The following is a 24,660-nucleotide window of genomic DNA, read 5'->3' on the forward strand; positions in this document are numbered from 1 at the left end:
TTTTGCACTCTATAAATACTGTTTTGATCATTCATCTTGTTGCCAGTTGGTGAAGACCTCTTAATTGTGGAGTAAATAAACTCCTCCAGGTCTCCTGAAGTCTTTAACTCCATGTTCACGTTGTTTTGTAGGGCCCCAGAGGGACGCCCAGGCCGCACGGGAGTTCATCCTGAAGATGTTCGTGGATCTGAACCCCGACAGCGACAAGATCATCTACTCGCATTTCACCTGCGCCACCGACACGGAGAACATCCGCTTTGTGTTCGCGGCGGTGAAAGACACCATCCTGCAGCTAAACCTGAAGGAGTACAACCTGGTGTGAGACGTGACGAGTCCGACACCGCTCTCACGAATCAGCATAGAACAGGCACCCACAGAGCGTGCACACACCTACGTCCACAACACACACACACACACACACACACACACACATACACACACAGGCATCATGTACACCTTCAAAACACACCGTTCTTTTCATTTCTCTTTCCCAGCTTCCAGAGTTGTTCTCTTTCTGTCCAGCGGAATCGTAACGGACGTGTCCTGCTCATCGTTTATTTTTTTATTTGTTTGCCAAAGTCTGTCCGCTCAGCCCCGGCAGCTCTCGTCAAAGGCCTCTTTCCCTTTTATCAAATTTGACCACCAAAACGTGGCTTGGATTTGACAAAGGGCGTTAGACTCCGACTCGCCACGCGTATTTCAAGGAGATGTTGGATTGGCCGGAGCTACGATGAGAACGATCTGTGATTCGCTGGCCTGAAAAACTGGATGTGACGTTCCTTCCTCTTCCTGTACTATCACTCGCTCCAATCACGTCCTCTGCTCCGAGTGTTTCTCGGGAATTCTGCCTGGATGAATGAAAAAATGTGGTGTTCACAGCCCTGCAAAAAGACAAATGACTAAAAAAAAATAATAATAACATATTTACATACTTGTACATGGACACAAGGACTAGTGCTGTGGTGCCAGAAGTTCCGAAACGGATCCATCGGATCCTTCTAGAATTCTGAGGATTCCGGCGGATTCTAGAAATCCAGCGGGTTCCACTGATGGTGTGGAGAACCTTTTCACTCGCAGAGATGATTCTCTCGACGAGGCTAGTCTTCAACTCGCATCGATGAATGTAAACTTCATGTGAGAGCATCGCAAATGCAAAAAAAAAATCAACAAAAAATCTGAAAAAAAAAGATAATGAACGAAAATAGTGTAAGAATGCCTATATAAGCAAAAAGCACGTGAGGGAGAGATGAAAATAAATAAATCTGTGTATATTGCTGAGATGATCATTTTAAAAACGTTTTAATGATAAGTAACTATAGCTTCTTCTACTGCAACAGAATATAAAGTAAATTATAAGAGCAGTCGAATTAATGATGGGTAAGAGACAGCGTTAAGGATTTTTAAATGTGCGCGAAACAGGATTATACACATACGATAGGTATTGTTCTGCAGATTTCCACATTTAGAGTTGAAAATTATTGCATTGCTTCCTTCCCCCATGGTTGTTATCTTTTATCTTTCTTCCCGGTTTCGTTTTAACTTCGCGATCTAATAAATTAGTGCGCGGTTATCTTTTTTTTTTTTTTTTTTTTTCGCTCATGAACAGATACTTTATCAATTCAGAATCCGGGCCGTAGACTCGCGGGTATATTCGTCATCCAGCGGCCCAGATGCACACAATCCATTATTTGTTTATGCAGTTTTTATTTTTTTTTATTGTCATAACATACATTTTTCGCTCAACAATTTCAAGAATTTCTGAACGAAATTCCGGTGGGAACGTGGGAGGACGAGGGTGGGGGGACAGGAAAGCATTTATGCGCTGAACTTAATTGATTGTGTATATTTATATTTGTAAATACGTATACACATTATTGCTTATATACAAAACGTCTGTGGTACACTATCTTTGGCAAAAAAAAGAGAAAAAAAATCACTTTTTCGTAATTGTATATGGTTCTGTTGGTTTTCTTATGAATTACAATATTATTGATACTGTGATTCTTCGTTTTAATTTTAGATTATTTTTTTTTTTTGGTCACTATGAATACGTCAAAGGATATACACATAGCTGGTAACGTGTGGAGGACGAATGTGGTTTAAAAAATCAACGCGCACGGTTATGATGAGCAATAGTCTGAGAAAACCTAGAGCGTTTGGAAACATCAGAGAGGGATAAGCGAAACGGCCTTCTCTGCGGTGTGAATGTTATATGAGATATATGGAAAATAAAAAATATGATTTTTAAGCAAAAGAAAAGATTAATTAAATAAAGAACATTTTATTTATATAATTTATGGACCAGATCTGAAGTTGTTGATAATTTGAATGCTATTGTTTCCTGTTTGAAGCACTCCCATGTTATGAGACAGAAATAGGAGACTAGTGTCTGTACTGCTGTATAAACCTCCGTTATGGATAAAAATGATCAGTTTTTTATTTTATTTTCTATTTTAATTTTTTTTTTTTTTTTCAAGCACACAATATATTGTACTATAAATATATTTCCCTTACCACACTTTTCACTTTCCTACAGATTTTTTTGTTAAATTTCCAAATGATGTTTAGGTGAAGTGCTTAAAAACAAACATAGGAAATGTACCATATGAAAATAGACAGCTTTTTATTTGTGATTGAAGATCTATTTGGTCGACGCTTGCAAGTAGTGACTTTTTCTTTCGATTCTGATTTTATTTGAATTTCTTTCTAAATTCACAGCTTGTTTCCTTCATCGTGTATGTGATGCACAGATAGAAAAAAAAAGTGTTCTATGGTTCTTTTACAGTTGATATTTTATACTGGTGATGTTTCATTCATTTTCATCAAGGGCTACGAAAAACCATGCCAGAAGCAATTGGTCACAGCTCAAAGTGTGATTCGGTACCAAGAGAAACGTCTCTTCTGTTGTACGTGATCAGTTTTACACCCATTTCCACCAAATGCTCATGCATTATTCATTATTTTATCACTTTTGAGTTCATCACTTACCACGGTCATACTAGAGAAGCATTCCCAAGCGCTTTCTTGATGGATATAAAACCTGACGTGATATTTGTAAACTCGACCCGTGTGATTCAGTGTTTAAGTGGGGTTTGGAAATGTCACACCATTTTGTAAATCCTGCAGTGTTGTTGTAGTAAGTTAGATTTGAAGACACTGAAGCAAATCATGGCCATTGAGCACTTAATCATCTAAAATACCATGTCTTACTCTAAAGTGTTCAAATGGATCGCGACAGTCATCACGCCGCAACAGCTTGAGGCTGTCTACACTAGACGCGACAAAGCGACCTTTGCAAATCCATTTGTTCTTGGTGTCAGAAGTTGCGCAAGCAATTGAACTATGTCTGTAACAAAGTTCGTTGATAAGGGAAGAAGCAGACGGGAACTGGCGTACGATCAACGTAAAGTTTAACAACAAAGAGAGAGTAAAGCGGCAGCCCCTCATGGACGACTGACGCATGTAAACATAATAAAACACAACATAAATAATCCAGGACTGGTCCTCTGTCGTCACTCCTCCTTTTATCCTTCCGTTCCCACAGCTCTCGGCCCCGCCCTGCTTGCCACAACATCAGAAATAAAAGGGGGCACCAGTTTACTGGCGGGAATGTTCTTGTCGCTCCGCATCCAGTGTAGACAGCATCACTTTTTATAATGGGTTCTATTTGCTTTTGTCGCGTCGCGCCGCTCGCATCTGGTGTTAGTTCACTGCGACTGCTGAAATTATGGCTCTGCTCACTATGAGAATGTGTTGCTTTGTTATATCTGCGGTTCGAAGGCCTTCGATTGTAAGAAGGGCACGTTTTTCGGCATAGCTTTGATTGTTCTTCATGCACTTTTTTTTTTTTTTTTTTTTTTTGTGCCACAAGGCAAATGCCTAGAAACGCTTCGAGCCGCAGCGCGACCGTTTGAGCTACACATATCTATAACTGTGCCAGTTTTGACGTTCCCTCAAGAACCTCTACCTCTGTGAACCGTGTGATGTTTTTTGGGCATTTTAGGATTGGTAGTCACGTGACAAGCACACTTCTTTTGTCAGTAGGGCACAGTCGATGAGGTTTGGAGGCAAAACTTTGTTCGTTTATTGGATCTTGCCAATGACCTGCATATATTTTGCATGCTTCGTACATTGAACACAGCAGTAAATCACAGCCTTCCTCAGGTCAAATATTCTTCATTGGCCAACTTCCTAATTGTCCAGCGAGTGGCAAATTGAAAATAGTATCCGTCCCGCTGTTGGCAAGATAATTGTTCGCCTGCGGCTTTCTATTTCGGTTCTGAAGTGGACAGGTGAATAAACATCAGTAATGAAGGCTTTGGCTGTTCTCAAAGGCATCTGGCCAACAATACTGTACACAAATACAGAAACGCAGATGCTTGACCGATGCATTGCAAACATGTCGTCTTGTTGAAATTGCATTGCTCTGGAAGTAGCAACACTCAGTACTCAAAAGGGCGCTAGAGTTTCCTTCAAATGTCTGTGCCATTAAACCAGATGTTATTATTCCTGAAAAGGAAATTTGGCTGTAAAAGTTGCTATTGTTCGAACCAAATTCTCAGTATTCGCTTCATTTCAGAGACTCAAAAATGAATCTTCCGCATTCCTGTAAGAGCTTTCTCTAGTGTGTAGGCACCTAAAGATGAATCCATGACGGTTGCAATTTAATTCAATGATTCATTGTGATGGAATGAACATATGAATATTTTCAGATGCTCCTTTTGAATTTGCTGCCCCTTTGCAGACACGACAGTTACGTTATTTCCATGCAAGTATGTTTACTGGTACGGTTAGATGCATCTGTGTGATGGATGGTCAAATGGTTCTGACCCATTAAAATTTGATTTCATCCCCTGTTCTTCTATTGTAATACATTACCTGAAAGCTGTTATGTCCAGGACCACTTTAATATTTTCTCTTTTTTTTTATTTTTTTTATTATGACAGGACAATCATGTACATTTTATTTTGGTTTTCTCTCTCATTCGTTCTCTGCTTCTTTTTACCCTTTTATTTTGTAATTATACCAAATGTAAATGTTGTATAATATTGTGCGTGCCAATCCCCTTCTCTGAGACTGACTCGTAACAAGTGCCAATTGTTGTCCAAATCACATGCGGACCGTGAAATAAGACGCGGTCTCCTTTTAAAAATGAGTGAAACACTAAATAAGAGAGTAAACGGATTTACTTTGTATTTAAGTTAGAAGATAAACTGCTGTTTTTCTCTTTTTTTTTTTTTTTTTTCTTCTTTTTAAGGAATTGTAATTATTAAAGCATGTGCTCTTTGTCCAGGTGGGAGTTTTGGGCTCAGACAAACATCGAAATCCTCGAGACGAGGAAACATAGTGGAAATTTATTTTACGACATTCTCGCCATTTTTTTTTTTTTGTTGTTGTTGTTTTTATTTGTATTTGTTTCATTTCAACCACTGTTGCCTGAACCTCATTCAAACATGGAAATGATTTTCATAACCGCCTTCTAAAAAAAGAAAAATTATAAAGTATCTGTTTTAAATTTAAATAAATTTGTTCCTATACTTGCTGATTGTCTTGTAACTTGTTTTCTTTGCAGTGTCTGCAATGTTGAAGTGTTAAAAATCTGCACATTGCTGCTTTTGAAGTGGAAGTATTTTGTTTTTGTTTTGTCTACATTATAAATTCAGCACAGAAGTCTATTATGGCCTTTATTTTAAATTGTTTGCCAAGTATGGTTGTGTTTTTTGTCCAGAAGGGGCACACAGAAAAATTCCCTACCTGCTAAATAAAACTTACATTTATAAAACATATAAACTTAAACTTATAAACATTCATCAACTCACACATCAGTTGTGGTAAACGGAAGCTCAAGCATGTTCACTTGATGTGCGAGAACCAATGAGGTTCATTCTCGTGTTACGCAGCACGTTTGAGCTTCAGCAAGGACCAATGAGGTTCATTCTTGTGTTACGCAGCACGTTTGAGCTTCAGCAAGAACCAATGAGGTTCATTCTTGTGTTACGCAGCACGTTTGAGCTTCAACAAGAACCAATGAGGTTCATTCTCGTGTTACGCATCACGTTTGAGCTTCTGAAAGAGGTTTGTTCTCGTGCATCAAGCAGTTTCGGTTGAGCTTCTGTTTATATTTACTGTATTATAATTTTCAATGTATAAATAAAAGTCTAAATTCAATCTGTTCGTCATATAAAGCGATCGCGTCTCTTCAGAGATTTCTGACTGAACTGCTCAATTCATATGGATTAGTTTTATCAAAGTGGTAGTTGTGTAGCTGTCAAATTAGGGACAGAAATCTCTCAGATTTCAAAAAAAAAAATATCTTCATTTGTGTTCTGGAGATGAGCGAAGGTCTTGTGGTTTTGGAACGATTTCAGGGTGAGTGATTGATGAAAGAATTTTCATTTTTGGGTGAACTATCCCTTTAAGATAATCTTGTAGCCTAGGGGGAATAACATGCATTTACAATTGTTTTAAACAGTAGTATAGGCTAATTTGTTATTTATAATGTGCTTGATCAATTACTTGTTTTTAAAAGTTGTTTATAGGCTTTACATCATCCTAATTTTGTTATTTGCATATTATATTATATTATAAATCACAGGATGGCGTCTTTAATACTCCAGGAATATGTCTGGTGATATTAATAAATAACATGTTCACCACAGTGGAAATGGTCCCATGGGTGCAGTTGCCTGTACTACAGGTTGGAGTCGCTGTGCATTGACCGGGAACAAAAGCAGCGCAATTCCAACACCTTCCACCGACAGACACTTCCGGTGTTACTGTTATTTCATCCATTTGACATCTTAAAATGGGCCTACTGAGCGCCACCTTAAATCCCGCATGCGAACGCACCAAGGTACAAATCCTACTACGATAAAGGCTTATCTTATGAATATTAATGACGCAACACGACGTTCGCCTGGTAGGCCTGTCGGATTGGCTGGAAAGCGAACGCTTGAATTTATTTTTTTAATTTTAATAGTGCCAAAATGTTCTCGGTATAAAATAATGAATACAAATAGATTTTAAACATCTTCCAAGTACACCTTCCTCAAATAAATAATACTACAAATATAAATCATTTTAAGGACATTTTATTACTTATACAGTGACTGTAAAACACCACGTCACATCATACTTGTATTTTTGTGACAAAAATAAAACAAAGTAGTGCCAAAAAAAAAAAGGAAACTTTTTGCAATACTGGAAGAAGGTTAAATATTAGATTTAGATTTTGTATCGGAGACCCAGCAGTAAGCCAGACCACTCATTGAATATTAATTAGGTGATGTAAACATACGCTCCCGGAAGGTTACCAGGCAACGTGAGCACGGAGTAATTAATATTCATGAGGAAAGCCTTCACCGTAGTAGAATCCGTTGTTTGGCGTCTTGCATCACGAGTCCGTACATACGAGTCCAGAAGCGGCGGAAGAGGCATGATTTTTCGAGCACAGGCTATTATTTCACCGTTTATAGACAGATATACGCAAGACTAGTGTACACACGACCAGTTTTAGACGCTTTTACCTCATTTTCAAACGCATTCTCCTCACTTTCTGCAATATAGACGCATCTGTTAGCTTTAGCCAGTTAGCTTGTAGCTGGAAATTGGGCAAGTATGATCAGCCTGGCAGTGGATTAATCGCTGAGATTGGCCTTTTCCAAAAGAAGATTCATTTTTCGTGTTTGAAACCGCAATGTCACAAACTTTAGTAAAGATAATCTTCTGTTTTTGTTATTCTAAAGGCAAAGCCGTCTGAAGTTGATGTAGGTTTTGCAGTGCTGAACAAAAAAAATCCAGGAAAACTGGAGATCATAGCCAGGAAATCTGTTCAGGAGACCAGACTAAATACCTTTCTACCTTCAAACTGATCAGTTTAGACCTAATCGAGACCGAACAAAGAGAACCTCAATCCAAAGCTTTTTCATATCATCTACAGAGAAAGAATAAAGCACAAAAACAGGCTGATATGATGTTTCCACAAGCCAGGCACTCGGTAAGTGTTTCATTCTCCTTTATTCATGCTGATTGTCACACAGCAGGTGTTATGGACATTGTATCACATCTATATTGATATAACAGAAAATATCATGTTATTACCATTTTATTGGTACTATAATGTTTTTGTGGACATGAACCCTGATTATACCATGTTTTGGGGCATGGACCATGGTAATACCATGCTGCACATGCACAAAGGTGCGTTTTTTTTGTTTTTTTACATGTACAATGGCAATACCATGTTTTTTCTTCTCGTATGTCCACTTACAGAAAATGTAAGTTCTGTATGGAGCTGCTAAGTCCACTTAGTTTGTGCACCATTGTCCACTATTGTGCCAGTGTGAGTTTTAAAGATGGCCAGTTTCTCATTGTCTAGTCCTCACTAGTGTTGTTCAGTCTGTATCCTTCCTCCTGCAAAAACTGGATCTACTTGTTTTTAGTAGAAGAGTATGAGCATTGTTGACATTGAAAAGACATACATGAAGCATATTGTTTTGAAAGCATTGTCAAAATGAGTCTCAGAAAGCAACGATTTTAGGCCTAACGTAATGTTTATCAATGCAGTGTTGTTCTTTCCAGTAATATGAATCTATACATGATTTTTTTTCACCTGGATTACCAGAGACATTTTAGAAGATGTCTTTGTGTGTTTTTTTGCTGTGCTAAATGGATGGATAGATCACAGTGGCATCTTAATGTGTTTGTTTATTGATCTTTGGCAGGTTTCTTTCACAGTTTGGCCTATGTCTCACGATTCAGATGTCAGGTTTCCAGGTCGCATGTCTAAATGAAAGCATTTCTGAATGTATTCTGGTTCAGGTAGGGTCGGAGATGCTTGTTTGCACACCAGTTGCTTGGTTCCCTCCCTGTAGAGGCTTAATTGTGTCGTTTCCACGAATTGTTCCTGTGCACACAGTGGGCAGCTTGTGTTAATGAGTCCCCAGTCATTATTTTGTTTGCACTCAAGCCTAATTGCCTTTTCCCCCATGCACACAGGCATATGTGAACACACAAACAGGAGGACGCTAAATGAAAACCCCACAAGTGGATGGATTTGGAGGTTTCTTTAATTGAGCTAATTCAGAGAGTAGAATTTAGGAGAACATTTCAGTCTTCAGCGAACTTGAGATGATGTCTGTGAGAAAGTGAACGGGACGTTCTGACACTTGTGAGTGGTGTCCGTAAAACGATTCCTTAGTCCGGTATTTTATATTTTATTATTGAAGCATGGTGTTTTCAGTTGGGATTGATATGGTCTCTGCCTTATAGTTCCATGAAGTGACACTTTAAACCCTAAAGGAACGAGGGTGCGTTTACACGACAACGATGTACTAAATACGGAAACGTTTTTCCTTTTTCGCACACAGACGGCAACGTCGTCAAAACGATCCCCGTTCACGTAGATCCGCGAAAACGACTTAAAACGTTGTATCGTTCATGCCAGGCCAGTAGTTGGCGATGTCGCTTTGACTGAACACATAATATGCATGCGCATGAAGTCATCATTTTCACAAATTAGCGTTTTTGTAGTTTACGCTGAGACGATAACGGTATCGTTTTCAAAAACTTGCACTTTGAAACCCGTTTTTCAGGCCCCCAAAACGTGTTGTTGTGTAAATGACCGGCCAAAATATATAAAAATGGTGTCTTAACAGCCCCTAAATGCTTTTGGGATTCTTTTATAATTGATACTAGTCCTAATAAGATCAAACAAGTACCATCTAAAAACTAAAGACCTTACATTATTATTTTTTAATTATATACATAATTTAATTCTAAATATTTTAATGTTTATTTCCAAGTTTATTTAATAAATATTAATGCATAAATAATGATTTGTTTATATTGTCCGTTCATAGAGAATTCCAGATTAATCCCGAAGTTTGGCAGGCAGCATTTCTTTAGGGATTTTGTTGTTGTTGACAAGGCTCTAGTGTCTTAAAATAACAGATTAATACATCAACAGCGAAAACTGACCACTTTAAAGACGTTATTTTCACGTCTTATTGCTGCTGATGAATTCTTAAGTACACTGACCAAACTTTGGTCTTAAACCTCTGAAATTTCAGCAGAAGTGGGAATCAGGCGGAGATTAACTGCAGGATCCCAAATCTTGGATTAGGAGTTACAGCTGACTGCCCCGTTTAATCTTGGCCTCAAAGATTTACTGTGTTCTTTGGAATTCAGGATCTTTGGGATCAGTTTGACTTATCAAACCTCTGAAGTTACTTATCGACTTGTGGTCGACAGATTTGATAATTGTTTCGGGACTAATCCTGAGTTAGGAATTATTTGAAAGGGAATGATATTTTGCTGCAGACAGTTAAACTTGTGTTCACAGTCAGGATTGAGAAAGATCATTTTTCTTCTTTTCTTTTCTTCTTTTTTTTTTTTTTAAATAGAAAACACTTAATTCTAAATGAAGTATGTGTGACACTGTTTCTCTTAATCCAATTGTTGGTTCTTTTCATCTTGTTTGTGGTAATAAATCAGGCCCAGTGGATTATGGTTAAGGATTACAGCTTCAGCTTTGTTTGGTGACCATAAGTAGCTATTCGTCAGATTGCGATGACCATCCTCTTCCTCTCTCCATCTGAACTCTTGAACTCTGTGCTCAGTGAAGATAATGGACAATAACAAACTCCTTTTCTCTTGTGCTGAGATAACACACTGATCTTTTTGAGGTCTTGTGTTGATATCATTGTTTTGGTCGTAGGAAAATTAGGAAGGTGTTTTTTTGTGTTTTTTCTTTTTCTCATAAAGTAAAAAAAAAAGTGAAACTTTTCACATTTCCGGGATTCTCGAACCAGAAGTCATCATAGTTGGGTACATTTCTATGGTGGTAAACAGGTGGTGCTCCAATAGCGAAAGGAAAAAGTCCATGGAAGCATTTCTACGACTTTTCAAAAGAGGAAAAAATAACCAGATTAATTATGAAATATGTCAGAAATAGAGAGGGAAAATGTCAAGTTGGCCATCAGACGTATTAGAAACACCCTTGCCGTTTTGGGATGTCCCATTAACAAAGTTTCACTAGTCTGAACTGTTTAATTAAATACTTTAATACCACAAATCCGATATATTGTTACACATACGACATAACCTATGGTGTTTAAGCGAATACTAACCATTTTGACAATTTTTTCGGTGTGTATTTGACCGTTTAGGCACAAACTCAACGGCCAAAAGTTCACTTTGCTTCTCCGTGTTTCACTCCGTCTTGGAGCATGCGCACAGAAAGACGCTTGGGGAACAGTCTCACTTCCGCGGCTTAAAGGGATACTTCACCGATTAGCATTAAGCTTTGTATCGGTAGAAACCCGGTAGTATTTTCGAGTGACCGTGCTTCCCTCCCTCATGTCCCCCTGAGACGAGAGATTTCTGTATTGTGTGTCTGGGAAAAAAAACTCAGATGACGCAAAAATCGTCATTTAGCTCATCAGAGGCTCTTTTATCCAGAGGCGAGAGACTCCAGCCAGTAGGAGGAGCTCGTCCCGCATGTGTTCAACCCGCCCATAGGGGGATCTCACGATAAAACGCCGTCTTTTCAGTTTCCAGTCGACTAGTAGCCTAGCTGTATCATTTCTTCCGATACTGCCCTCTGTAACCGGTAGGCGTGGCTTGAGAGTGGCCTCGTAGGGCAGCGAAGCAAGTGCATTCTGGGAGTTGTAGTCTTTCATCCACATGAGCCAAAAATACATTTTCTGCCGTTTCTCATTCTAGAAGGCACCAACTTCTAAAATAATTTCACATTTCTACTACATAAATGACCCAATTTAAATACACATTCATCTTTCCAGCGGTGAAATATCCCTTTAATGCTTTTTTGATAACTTTTTATTATCAAATAGCAGCTGAAGACTGTATTTTACGAACAATCACTGATTAAACGCTGGTTTTGAATGTTCAGTTTGGGCTTTTAGAAAGCGCACCACTGTGAAATCGCACAGCTCTAGTTTCTTGCCGTCATTGCTATAGAGTTATTCGCAATGTCTCCGCAAAGAGGTTACAAATTTATTGTCCTTTTCAGACTCCTGGTAGAACTGCCAGAACGCAATCGAACTATATAAAGCTATTATCGGCCGATAACGATCAATCAGAGCACCCTTAGTGTGGTTGGTTGCTGTGTAAATTGTAAGTTCAGTCTCTTAGAAACATAACAACACATCTCTCTTCAACAAGCCGAGCAATTGTAGTGCAAAAGAAGTTGCGTGCCAAAGTTAATTAGCCTACTTAGTGTTTGGGTTTGTTCAAGTCTCTAACCCTCAGTATGTGCAATAATAATAGTGATGCTTGACTTGGCAAACTCTTAAAGGATTTTACAGTCTGATGCCATGGAGAACCGTCTTAACTTCCACAAAGAACCCTCTAGTGCTTTAGAAAACCATCCAAATACCAGTGCTTAAACAAAACCAGAAGCCAAAATGCTGATCTGAAGAGCCTGCAGTGAAACATCAAGAACTTTACAGATCTCCATATAACAGCTCAACGATAAACGGCTATTTTTAGCACTCCACACATCACAGGTCATGTGATGATTCATCAGGAAATTCGAAGAAACACTGTTGGCATTTTCTGGGAAATTGTACTTTTTTTATTTTTTTATTTTTTTAATGCTCATTCCCAGCTCATGATTTCACAGTATGATTGTTACATTCTACTTTTGAATTCTGTTAGAAACCCACTAATCAGCTGTGAACGTTTAGCAGAGTGTGTTAGACGTGTGTGTGTGTGTGTACAGGAGCAGGTGCGTGTGTGTGGTTCTTATGCAGCCAGATATCAGTCACAGGATCTCTTTCTCTCTCATCACTTATCTTTGTTTATGTACGTAGTGGTGTTTGCTAAGGCAAGCATAACTGCTATTATTGCTTATGCATGAGTTAATGATTGAAACTAGTGCTGCATGATTTGGGGGGGAGGGGGGGTGAATTGTGTTTTTTGTAAAAATAAAATAAATAAATAAATGTGATTGCAAATTAAAATGCAAATTTAAAAAAATGCTTGTGATTTATATAGTAATAAAAATTTACATTATCATTACATAAAAATATTACACAAAGAAATTTTTCTGTTGTAGTATTTCACTGTATAATAACTAAATCAGTCAAAATAAAATTGCTTTTTACTATAAAATTACATTACTAATTTGTAATATACTACTAATATTTAAATCGCAGTCGTCACGTTTTGGCACCAAGTTTGACAATCACCATATTTCTTATTAATATTAATTGTGCTGCCCTAATTTAAACAAACATTTGTCCTATAGCTCACCTAGCGCTGTTTATTATACAGACATTAATGTTTCTTTAAATCATGCTTTAGAGGTTGGGCGTTATGGTTTACGTTTATGATTTCTCATGAGACAGTGTTGGAATATCATAGGAATTTTAGGGCCTTTTCTGACTTGGGCCAGTACGTACGTACGTAGTAGCATTAAAAACTGCATAGCATCCGCCAATTATGCAGAAAACCTTAGCAACCACATAGAAGCACACCGACAACCACACTGTAACAATCACATGGCAATGTTCCATCAACCACTCAAAACACCTTAACAGCTGCATAACACTTTCTTCAGAGCATCTAGTTTTAAATGTTTTTTTCTTTCTGCGTTTCTGCTGAGTATGAGACTCTCTTTCTCAGACACACACACATACACACACACACACACAGAGAGAGAGAGAGTAGTCTGGGTTCATTATGTGTGTATTGTGTTGTGAGGGTGGACAGGGGTCTGGAAGACATTATTAAGGACAACTGAATTAACAAGACCCCCCTCTCAGTACAACACCCCCAACAGAGAGAGAGGTTAATCCCCCCGGCGCACACACAGGCACACACGCTTTCATATTCTCTGGAATAATCTCACACACACACACTCTCGGCTGTTAACTGTGTGTGTGCACAACCACCGCCACCACACCCCGCTGCTGCTGCTGCTGCTAATGTGTTTGTGAACCACTGAAAGATCAGTCATACTGTGAAAACACACATACACACACACACACACACACACATATATATATATATATATACGCCTGCACACATGAGCTGGAGTGTAATTGCGAGACTGTTTTTGTCTGCGCCACGCTCAACTCCCCCCCCCCTCAAAACATCTCACTTCCTGTGCTACTAACACACACCAGCCGCAATTTTGGAGACAAAAAAGCAGATAAGACCCTGAGGGCTCTAAGTGTGTGTGTGTGTGCGCACGCAGCAGATGTCTGGGTCACTCAGGCCATAGCCCCTCATTAGCATCACAAAGGGGGCAACAGCAGAGCCTTTACCCCCGACAGCCGCCAGAGGAGAGAGAGATTTTTTTTTTAAAAAAAAATTTTTTTTTTCTAGATATTTTATTTTATATATATATATATATATATATATAAAAAAAAAATCTAGAGGCTTTTTTTATTTTTTATTATTATTTCTGTTTCATTATAAAGGCTTTATTTATTTTTTTATATATTTTTTTTATTCTAGGTGACACACACACACACACACGGGTGTGTGCGCCGTTTCATTCTAGAGGCTTTATTTTTTTAGCTTGTTTGTGTGCTTTTTTGTTTTGTGTATTGGATGCTTTGGCAATAAAACATTATTTTTCAGTTTTATTCCAAATATTAAATTTTATACATTTTATTATTTGAATTATTTTATTTTATCATTATTTTATTTTTTTAAGGCTTCTTTAATTTATTTGTGTTTCTGTTTTATTATGAAGGCTTTATTTGATATATTTCTGTTTTACTCTAGAAGCTTTAATATATATATATATACCACACACACACACACACACGTCACAATGCTAAGGTGCCCACTGCCCGCTCTATAAGATCCAGTTTGTCACTGTTGATGTTTTTTACTCTGCAAGAAGTGGCAGATCTTGTGGTGTTGCTCATTGAGACGTGACATGCTTCAACTAGTCGCCAGATTTTCTTCCAAAAGAGCACAAGAATGCAAGAGGAGAGCAAAGCATCACACTTATCCTTCAAGCACATTTTTATTTACCCTGTTCTGTGTAATTTAGTGCATAAACGTGTCGTGTGCACCAACACAACAGAAACCTGAGTCGTTAAGTGTGTGCAGGGCGACGACCTTCTGTCCCGTAGCGTGTGTGAGGCTTACGGTGTTCTGACTGGAGTTTAGTGTGTCAATAGTGTCATGCCAATAAAGCACATTTAATCTGAGAATGATGCTGGAGTGAATGAGGAGGAGGAGGAGGTTCAGGGGTCACAGGTGATGCTGCTGTTTCTCTTCCTCTAATTGATTTCTATTAGCAGCCCATAGACTAGTGACTAGAGGGATTTACTGAAACACACATGTCTCTCCTCTCCCTCGAGACACTTATCATCCACAGGAGGAGAGACATGGAGGGATGGACATTCATGAATGTGAGGGAGGAGAATGGGAAAGGTGCTTTAGTTTACCTTTCTAATGTGTTTTCATGAAAGAGATAGGATAGAATATACAGTTTGATAGAATATACAGTCTGTACAGTATAAAAGTTTAGGGGACTTTCTATGGAAAGTCCCCATAAGACATGAAAACTGAAAGTGTGTGTGTGTAAAAGATGTTTTGTTCTGCCTGTATATTCCTCCTCTGGGGGCCAATTGTATCATAACACACACACACACACTTGTCCATCAATTTCTGTGTGCATCTGTCCGCTTTCAAACGACTGTGTGACTGTAAAACACGCTGAGCACAGAAACATATCCAGTTTCTCTCTTTCTAAGGTGTGATGGTTTGTGTTGTTCCTGTCTGTCTGGTCTTAAAGGTCACATGTCAGCGACCCCTAGTAAAGCAGGGCAGAGGTGAAAAGCCAATGGCCCTTCTATTCTGTTTTGTGCGAAGCTTTAATTTCAGCCTGACCTGAGCAGCTCACCTCAGATACGAGATATAATCACGGTCTCAGTTGTGCCGTTTAGAAGAATTCTTTTAACCTGTTTGCACTTTGCAGTAATGAAATGCTATTGAGAAGGGACACCAGTCACACCACAAGCTAAATATGATCAAAAGAGTTGTTATCATGGCTGGGGTTTGCTTTTTGTCTGTGGTCGTAACATTTTGTGTTATGCACTTATTGCACATTTTAGCATCAGTTCAGTCTTAAAATTAGCTTGATAACTGGAAACGAAGAGTTTTAACAATTGAAATATGGTTCAGTGTGTTAGCCTACTTCTTCCTAGCTACCGCCTCGCTCGTTCATCATCAGTCACTGTCGAATCTAATCTCTCATCTAATGCCTTTTGTTTTTCAGGCTTCGTCTCAATCAGCACAGCCGCTCAAATTCACCACATCAGACTCTTGTGATCGCATCAAAGACGAGTTTCAGTTCCTGCAGGCACAATATCACAGGTATACAAGCACTCGTGCACCACCGTCACAAGGTTTGGCCTCAGTAGGGTTTATTTTTCAATGAAAATAATACTTTTATTTAGCAAGGGTGCATTAAATTGAACAAAAGAGGCAAAGACATTTATAATGCTGCTAAAGATTATATTTCAAATAAAGAATCCTGAAACAAATGGCATCGTAGTTTCTACAAAAACATTAAGCTGGTTTCAACATTGAAAACTTGAGCAGCAAATCAGCTTATTAGAATGATTTCTGAAGGATCATGTGACTCTGAAGACTGGAGTAATGATGCTGAAAACTCAGCTTTGATCACTGGAGTAAATCGCATGTTAAGATATATATTAAAAATAGAAAACATATTTTAAAATGCAATAATATTTCACAAAATTACTGTATTTTTTTTAGATTCAATAAATGCAGCCTTGGTGATCTTTTGAATGGCAGTGTAGCCAGGCACATACCAAAGCTTTCAAATACACAAAACTAGTTTACCCGTTAGTTAAAGCACATTCAACACAGCCCTGAGAAGCACGGGCACTTTCACTCGACACCCTAAAAACACCCTGCCCGAGTGAATTCCTCTCTGTGTCGGTCGAATGGTGTGAACGCGACCCCTCCTGGAAAAGCTTCCTGTCATCATCTGTCAGCACCACAGATACGAGCGATCATGGAGGGCATCCGGCCATCACACATCAGACACACCACGGACGGAGGAAGGAAGAGGGAAATGGAGAAGGATAAACAAACGAGAGTGTGCTGATGTCTTTCAGATCTGCCGCTTCGACCAGACGACACACTGCGGCGCTTTAGGTTTCCACGCTGAATATTCTCTCTCCGTGTGAAAAAGCCATAACTCTGGTGTACGTTTAAAATCAAATCACGGCACGTCACGTCACTGAGTATTTACCCAAGAACACACTAAATCATGCCGGTTAATGAGTCGTCATGCTGTGGAGCTGCTTGTGATTACATTGTTGTTGTTGTTATTATTATTATTATTGCTTTTAGTGATTAAAGACCTCATAAAATGGCTTGACAAATGCAATTTTCTTTCCTGTGTTGATTTTAGGGCGTTGGGATGGGGATATAAAAAAAAAAAAAAAAGTAATTTGTTTCAACTAGTCGATAGTCTTTAGTTTACATCACAGTCATAAACCATGATTTACTACTTGCTTTTAGCCGGTGGCAGGTGATGTTGGGGGAAGGACATTCTCATTCTGGAGTGCATTTGTTAATTTTTATATCCAAAATTTGTACCACAAACAGTTTTCCCGGCAGAGAATGATTGTAAATTTGCATAAGGTTTATTTTGTCAACGTTTAGGAGTGTTATTAGCATATAGATGACGTCCAAAGCTAATATATATCCACTTATGTCAGTTTTTAGTGTAGCTATACACTAGCGTCAGTCAGTAAAATCAGAAATGTTTGTTTAGCAGCAAATCAGCATATTTCAGTGATTTCTGCAGGATCATGTGACACTGAAGACTGGAGTAATGATGCTGAAAATTCACAGGAATAAATCACATTTTAAAATATATTCACAAATTTTAAATTGTAATAATATTTCACAATATCGCCATTTTTATTCATGCCATGGTGAGCATAAGAAAGTTCTTTCAAAAACTTACTGACCCCAAAGCTTGTTGAGTGGTAGTGTATGTGTAGCACAGACAATTTAACGTAAAACATTACCAAAGCCACTTTTAGAAAGGGTGAAGTATTATATGAAGGACAGAATCATACATTATTTCATAGTTACGTTCTTCTAAATGCACGGCCAGCCAATCACAAGTCTCCATCAGACTGTCCAGACAGAAAACTTGTTGTCATGGTGATAGAATGTTGCAGAATTCTCTCGTTTTTTGGGGTTTTTTTGCTTCGAGAGTGAAAGAGAGAAAATGAGGTAAAGTGCAGCTAACAGCCTCAATGAGTGTGTGTGTGTGTGTGTGTGTGTGTGTGTTTTAGGGTGAAATGCAAATATTTAAGCTGTCATACATGCAGACCGTGTCATTCAGACCATAAGAACTTCTCCATCTTTTCCATCACCTAAAGATGCATCATGTCATTTTCCCTCCTTAAACACATTTCATCTCATGCTGCCTTGTGTTTTGCTCTCTTTCTGTCCTAGTCTGAAGATGGAATGTGATAAACTGGCGAGTGAGAAATCTGAAATGCAGCGTCATTACATAATGGTGAGTAAAGCATGAATGTTCAACATTTTATCAGACCTATAGTTATACTCAGATTATGCTGTTTCTTTCTATAGTCTCTTATTTAGTTCTTATATGCACAATTCGTACACTCTCCCCCCTTTTTTTTTGGCTTAATTGTGCAATTTTTTCCATTCCCTTATTCATTTAATCTAGTCTTTTTCTTTTGTCTGTAACCCTGTGGGCGTCTGCAGTAATTCACACACAAGCGTCTCATTGATCAGTTGTATCATGGGTTTTAAGTGTGCACAAGCGTATTGACGTCTTCGTGACGGATCAATGTGAATGTGTGTCAGTAACAGCTGTGTCTGAGAGCGGGGCCGCAGAGATCTGAGTGATCTGCTGCTTTACCCCAGAGCGACGCTTCGAGCACCGAGACTAAATCACAGTTTCAGGAGAAATACTAGAAAAAGATCATTAATGAATGTAAAGATTCTGACTGTCAATGCACCACTGTGTGTTTTGCTTTCTTCTCTCCACACTCTTTTGTAATGCCTCTTTGAGACGCTGTTTGAGACGTTTTAAGATGTCCTAATTTACCCTAGAAAATGGGAATCGCTAAAAGTCCAGCTATTCCATGTTCATATGTATCTGTAAATGTAAATACCTGCTCTGTTCCTCTTTCCCGTTTCTCTGACTGCAGTACTACGAGATGTCATATGGACTCAACATTGAAATGCACAAACAGGTGAGAATATGAATTTGTGTGTCTTTTTTTGTCTGCATTATCATAGTTGTCAAAATATTTAATAAATATGACAAGAAATGTAGCTTTTTAGATTGAGGGTTGAGCAAAACCTGCATAGTTTCCTTTAAAGTGCAGAACTCTACTTGTATGGTTTGTACATTACGTATGCAGCGTCCTAGATTCAGTAGCGTTCTTCCATCAAACGCGGTCAGCATACATTATCATGACTGACTGTTGTTCATGTGCTTTTGTGCAACATCAGCAGACTGTAAGCGCATCCCCAGCTACCTTATTAATGCATGTAAACCCATGAGATGTGCTTGTGTTCTGTCCGCAGGCGGAGATCGTGAAGAGATTGAACGGAATCTGTGCTCAGGTGTTGCCCTACCTGTCTCAAGAGGTCAGACTGTGTGATTTATTTATGACACTCTCTATAATGACTCTCAGCCTCATTAGTGACATAAATGTGCTGTTGGTTTGCTGGTCATGGGTTGCTTTTATACACTGAAGAGGGTTTTGGTTGGTTTTTGTGTGCTGTGCTTTATCTTACCTGCAGATATAAATGTGTGTGTGTGTTTTTGTGTGTAGCACCAGCAGCAGGTCCTGGGGGCGATCGAGCGAGCCAAACAGGTCACTCCTCCTGAGATGAACTCAATTATTCGGGTAGGATCTTCATACTGTTCAACATGAGTGTTATTATGTAGGGCCGAGAGATTATAGCTAAAGAAAAAAGAAAGTATGTATGTAGATATGTATACAGATACATAAATACAGATATTAGAAAATCAGAGGATCCATCATTTTAGCCAATTAGATTCAAATTGTTTTATGCGAGAATTATTTTTCCGCACTGAATGAAGAATATTTAGTTTTTTGGTTTTATGCAAGTAAAAGACTGCAATATTATAATATTTATATTCCATGAAATTCAAGCAAATTTTCAAACTGTTGAATATTAGATTCTCATTTGCACCGATTCATTGAAATGGACGGTTCGAATAAGCAACGCTATTAAAACAACTCTGTATTAGCGCTCTCATACTCGGAAAGGCGAAATAATAGTGAAAATTATGGCAAAATAAAGTGCGCATTACAATTATATTCTTATCAGTAAGTGTTTTACATGTAAAGTTAAATGTAATGTGGCTTTGTCGTTGTTAAATGCACATGCATGTCAACAATAAGAAAGTTAAAGCTGTCTTTAACCTCCACGGATGTTTGTTTGTTTGTTTTTTGATGTGATCACAGCAGCAGCTTCAGGTTCACCAGCTCTCTCAGCTTCAGGGTTTGGCGTTACCCATGAACCATCTGCCCCTGGGCTTGACTCAGCCCTCCCTGCCCGCCGTCACCTCCAGCTCTGGCCTCCTGTCGCTGTCCAGCATCCTCGCGTCACACGCGCACATGGCCAAGGAGGACAAGAGCTCTCGCGACGGGGCTGACGGCCACCGCGAGGATGATGCAGACAAATCCGACTAGCCTTCGTAGAGATGGTTTGATTCTGTCTCATGAGTTCTGTAAAGAGTGGCGGAGCTCAGAAAGAGACGAGGAGAGATCGCCGAAACCTTCCTTTTCCTCTCTTCACACCTGTCTCATTGGATTGGGTCTGATTCAATCTCTCTCTCTCTCCTCTCTCCTCTCCTCTCTCTCTCTCTCTCTCTCTCTCTCTCTCTCTCTCTCCCCCTCTCTCTCTCTACAGCGAATCTTTCCTCTGTAATATTGTTTGATTCTTTTGCTTTTCATTAGTGGTGCTTGCTAAGGTTCTATTACTATCATATTTGGGGTATCATATTAGTGATCTGAACAAACCCCTAACCCTAAGTATTAAACTTCAGCATGTAACATACCTCAAATCGTGTGTCTTGTTGAGGAGAGGTGTATTATTACTGTAAATGACTCTTAATTTTTCCTGGCAGATAGAGCTGCACGATTAATCGTTAATACATCGCAATCTCGATTCAAACGCCCACTCAATCTTATTCCTAAATGACAACAATTCGACAAAAATCACTTTGACAAAATCACACCGGAACACTCAAATCTGCGTTGGTGTTTGGGCTGAGCCAGAGAGAACAGTTGTCATTTATAGGAATTAAACAGCTTCACAAACAGTTTATTCAGCCACACTGTATCACTATTTCTGTGTTACAAATATTCAAATTATCACAGAAGTACTGGGATAACAGTTTATAGTTCGGATATAAACACTGTTGTCTACGGTAACGATGAGAATAGAATCCCTTTTTGAAAGTAACGCTGCTTCAAATAACGATTGTATCGATTATATTGTTACGCCCAGTAGGTGGCGACAAGGGACTATTAAAAATGTATTTGTCATTGATACAAGAGATTCGTTTAAAAACGCTGATTGTAATAAAACATCCCCCAAAAAATTATGTTTCTTGATTTATCCAGAATCGTGCAGCTCTACTGGCAGATGATAAAATGGGTGAAAAATGCTTCATAGATATTGACGGAGGAACCCAAACCATATCTAGAGACCTGAATATCATAGAGACTAGGTAGTGCACACTTATGAGTCACCCAAAACGCACAGGCAACGCTCTAGCAACCGCCAAGTAACACCCTAGCAACTGCATAACTGCCCTGGCAACCACCCCATCATATACATATTGCGCAAACAACCACGCAGGGCTGCGTTTACCAAAAGCATCGTTAGCCAACTATATTCATAAGTTTTGTTGAACTCTTTTGGTAAGGATTGAACTTGCGACCATAGTTGCTTTTGGAAAACGCACCCCAGAACAACTTAGCAACTGCATAGCAACACTTAAGCAACCAATTAAAACGTCATATCATTTACATAGCGATGCACTAACAAAACCACACAGTAACCACCCATAATACTCTGATAGTGGCACAGAAATAATTCAGAACACCCTAGTAACCAATCAGAAAGCTCTAGAATTTGCATAGGAATTCACAAAAACATTCAAAATATGTTAGCAACCACACAGCAACACCCTGGTAACCACCCAGATATCTCTAGGTGTGGCAGAGCAACATGTGCAAAACATTCAGAACACCCTAGCAACCACCTGGTAACTGCATAACTGCCCTGGCAACCACCCTAAACAAATATTGCACAAACAACCACTCAGAACAACTTAACCACAAAGCAGTGGCCTAGCAACCAATTAAATCTAGCATTTGCAAAGGCAATGTACAAGCAACCATTCAGAACCCTGTGGCAACCACAGAGCAACAACCTAGCAACCACTCGGAACACTCTGGCAGTGGCATAGCAACATGCTCAAAGCATTTAGAACACCCTAGCAACTGTGCAACTGCCCCGGTAAACGCCCCAAACACATTACGCTCAAACAGCTACTCAGAACAACTTATCAATCACATAGCAACAGCCTAGCAACTAATCAAAACGTGCCCTAGCATTGTTCTTTAACTATTCAGAACAATGTAGCAACCACAGAGCAGCACCCTGGCAACCACACAGAACACTCTAGTAGTGACATAGCAACATGCTAAAAATATTCAGAAAACCTTAGCAACCACCCAGAATGGCCTAGCAAGCACCTAGTAACACCCTAGCAACTGCACAACTGCCCTAGCAACCACCTCAAATACATTGCAATGTGCAAACAACAACTCAGAAAAACTTAGCAGCCCGCATATCAACGGTCTAGCATTTGCATAGCAATGCACTTACAAAAAAAACATTTAGAACACCCTAGAAACCATAGCAACGCCTTGGCAACCACCTGGAATGGCCTAGCATCTGATTCCGATGCTTTCACGTCACTGGTTAGTGAAGCACTTCAGCTGGCCAGTGGTCTGTTTAGTGGATCAGAAATGCTTGCAGTTAATTTCCTCTGTTAATCTAATATTCAATGTATTTCATGATATTTTATTCTAGGCTTATCTAGTTAAGGGTTTAAACCCTGTAGTGACCCTTTCACATTAATTGATTTAAGTATTTTATATAAAAAGACGGCACACTGTCGATGTTGCCTAGAAAACAAGGTAAAGCAAAGCCTTAAGAGCCCTTGAACTGATCAAGCCCACAGTCTGTGTAAGAAAGTGACAGTCCTGAGAAAAGCAAAGAGAGATTCCCAATCCGGACCCACATCCTCATTTTTTTTTTTTTTTTTTTGTGTAAAAGGAAGTTTGTTTTTCTGCCGCCTGGTTTGCAGTGAATGTGGTTCCATGTGTGACCAGAAGGTGGCAGCTAGTGAGTGCGTGTTAAATGATTTGTGAAAAGTGAAGCCAAAGCATTTCTATCGCCCCCTGGTGGCTGGCTGCAGTAAAGCTCATAAACCCCGCCCTCTCCATGTAATCGAATGGGACGCGAGGCAAACAAAAAATTCCAATTACACCTTAAACACTTTTATTAGAAAGATCGTTTCGGTCATTTTAACTAGTTCTTATCACAGATGTATGTTCATGGGTTAATTTTCCCAATAAGTTTGGTTTTAGTTAGTTATTTGATGCTATAAAAACGGGGTGTAACGTCATGATTGACAGCTGTGCTTGAGATCGAGTGTGGGCGGGACCTTGATACTCCACTACTTCGCAGACTCGGGCTCTGAACGACGTCATTTTTTGGCTTCATTTTTCTACAGTGGAAAGAAGCGGAGACTCGCTATCCATCTTTTTTACAGTCTTTGCTTGTAAAGCTGTAATAGGATGTTTGGAATGGCATACTACCTTTACTGTGTCTGCAGCTGTGCTTCTCAACATCCAAGATAGCCATAAAGCATTTAAATGGATGCATTATTATTGATATTGATCAAAAATACAGTAATAAAACACTCAACCCCCCCCCCCCCCCCCCCCCCCCAAAAAATCACAAAATGAATTGATTAACTTATCAATACTCCCAAGTTTCTGTTAATAAAAAACCTAGCAGATTTGTCATAATTACAGCATAAATAGTGCCCTGCATAGTGTGCACGTTTTCTGTGTACTTTGATTACCCAGATGACCTACAACAAACCACACAGACCTTTTCCAGTGTAAAAATATACCTGCGATTTACAAAATAACCATTTTTATTTTAAATGGACGCTAAATGAGGTCATCACACAGTATATACTGCACAGTAAGTAGTATGCTAATATTCCATGCTATTTTAAAGACACGTCGACCTAAGGTTGTACATATGCACTGGTGCATTGTGGGTATTTTCTAATTGTGTGTTCCTGGACATGTATTAGATTTTTTCCCATAATTCCTTTGTGTTTTTCAGTACACCAGTGCTGATGTATACTACGAAGCGTTCGCTATTGAGCCCTTGATTCTCCTTTCTTTTGTTTCTTTTTTTTTTTATCTCTAAATTACGTTTTCTGGTTTTTATCCTTTCCGTTTGATCTCAAAAAACTGCTGGCCAATTTATGTACATGTATAAATATATCAATATACA

The 24,660-nt window shown here is 38.9% G+C and overlaps 2 protein-coding genes across 3 annotated transcripts in view; both read left to right on the plus strand.

Moving 5' to 3' along the window:
• The window catches only part of gna11b (guanine nucleotide binding protein (G protein), alpha 11b (Gq class)), a 47,157-nt gene extending 45,243 nt beyond the window's left edge, over positions 1-1,914 (plus strand). The window contains exon 7 of the mRNA XM_084411300.1: positions 132-1,914. Within this exon, the coding sequence (XP_084267426.1) occupies positions 132-322 (191 nt within the window). The 3' untranslated portion in view covers positions 323-1,914. The remainder of the gene's footprint in view (positions 1-131) is intronic.
• Positions 1,915-7,353: 5,439 nt separating this feature from the next.
• On the plus strand, positions 7,354-24,062 carry chico. Of its 2 annotated transcripts, none has more exons than XM_084412709.1 (7): positions 7,354-7,996; positions 16,265-16,362; positions 18,493-18,556; positions 19,218-19,262; positions 19,600-19,662; positions 19,851-19,925; positions 20,514-24,062. In XM_084412709.1, exons 1-7 carry the CDS (start codon positions 7,970-7,972, stop codon positions 20,736-20,738), a joined length of 597 nt encoding a protein of 198 aa, XP_084268835.1. In that variant the 5' UTR covers positions 7,354-7,969; the 3' UTR covers positions 20,739-24,062. The 2 variants fall into 2 exon arrangements, with proteins under 2 accessions (XP_084268835.1, XP_084268834.1); XM_084412708.1 differs by having other exon boundaries at positions 7,366-7,996; positions 20,511-24,062.
• Positions 24,063-24,660: the final 598 nt, after the last annotated feature.

This window comes from Rutilus rutilus (assembly GCF_951802725.1).
Source record: "Rutilus rutilus genome assembly, chromosome: 6".
Lineage (NCBI taxonomy): Eukaryota > Metazoa > Chordata > Actinopteri > Cypriniformes > Leuciscidae > Rutilus > Rutilus rutilus.

What these genes read in the sequence shown, in the direction of transcription:
- chico (XM_084412708.1), top strand. Translation starts at nt 7,970, where the DNA reads ATGATGTTTCCACAAGCCAGGCACTCG. An exon ending in CTGCAGGCACAATATCACAG is followed by an intron (nt 16,363 to 18,492) that starts GTATACAAGCAC and finishes TTTCTGTCCTAG; the next exon opens with TCTGAAGATGGAATGTGATA. An exon ending in AGATGAACTCAATTATTCGG is followed by an intron (nt 19,926 to 20,510) that starts GTAGGATCTTCA and finishes ATGTGATCACAG; the next exon opens with CAGCAGCTTCAGGTTCACCA.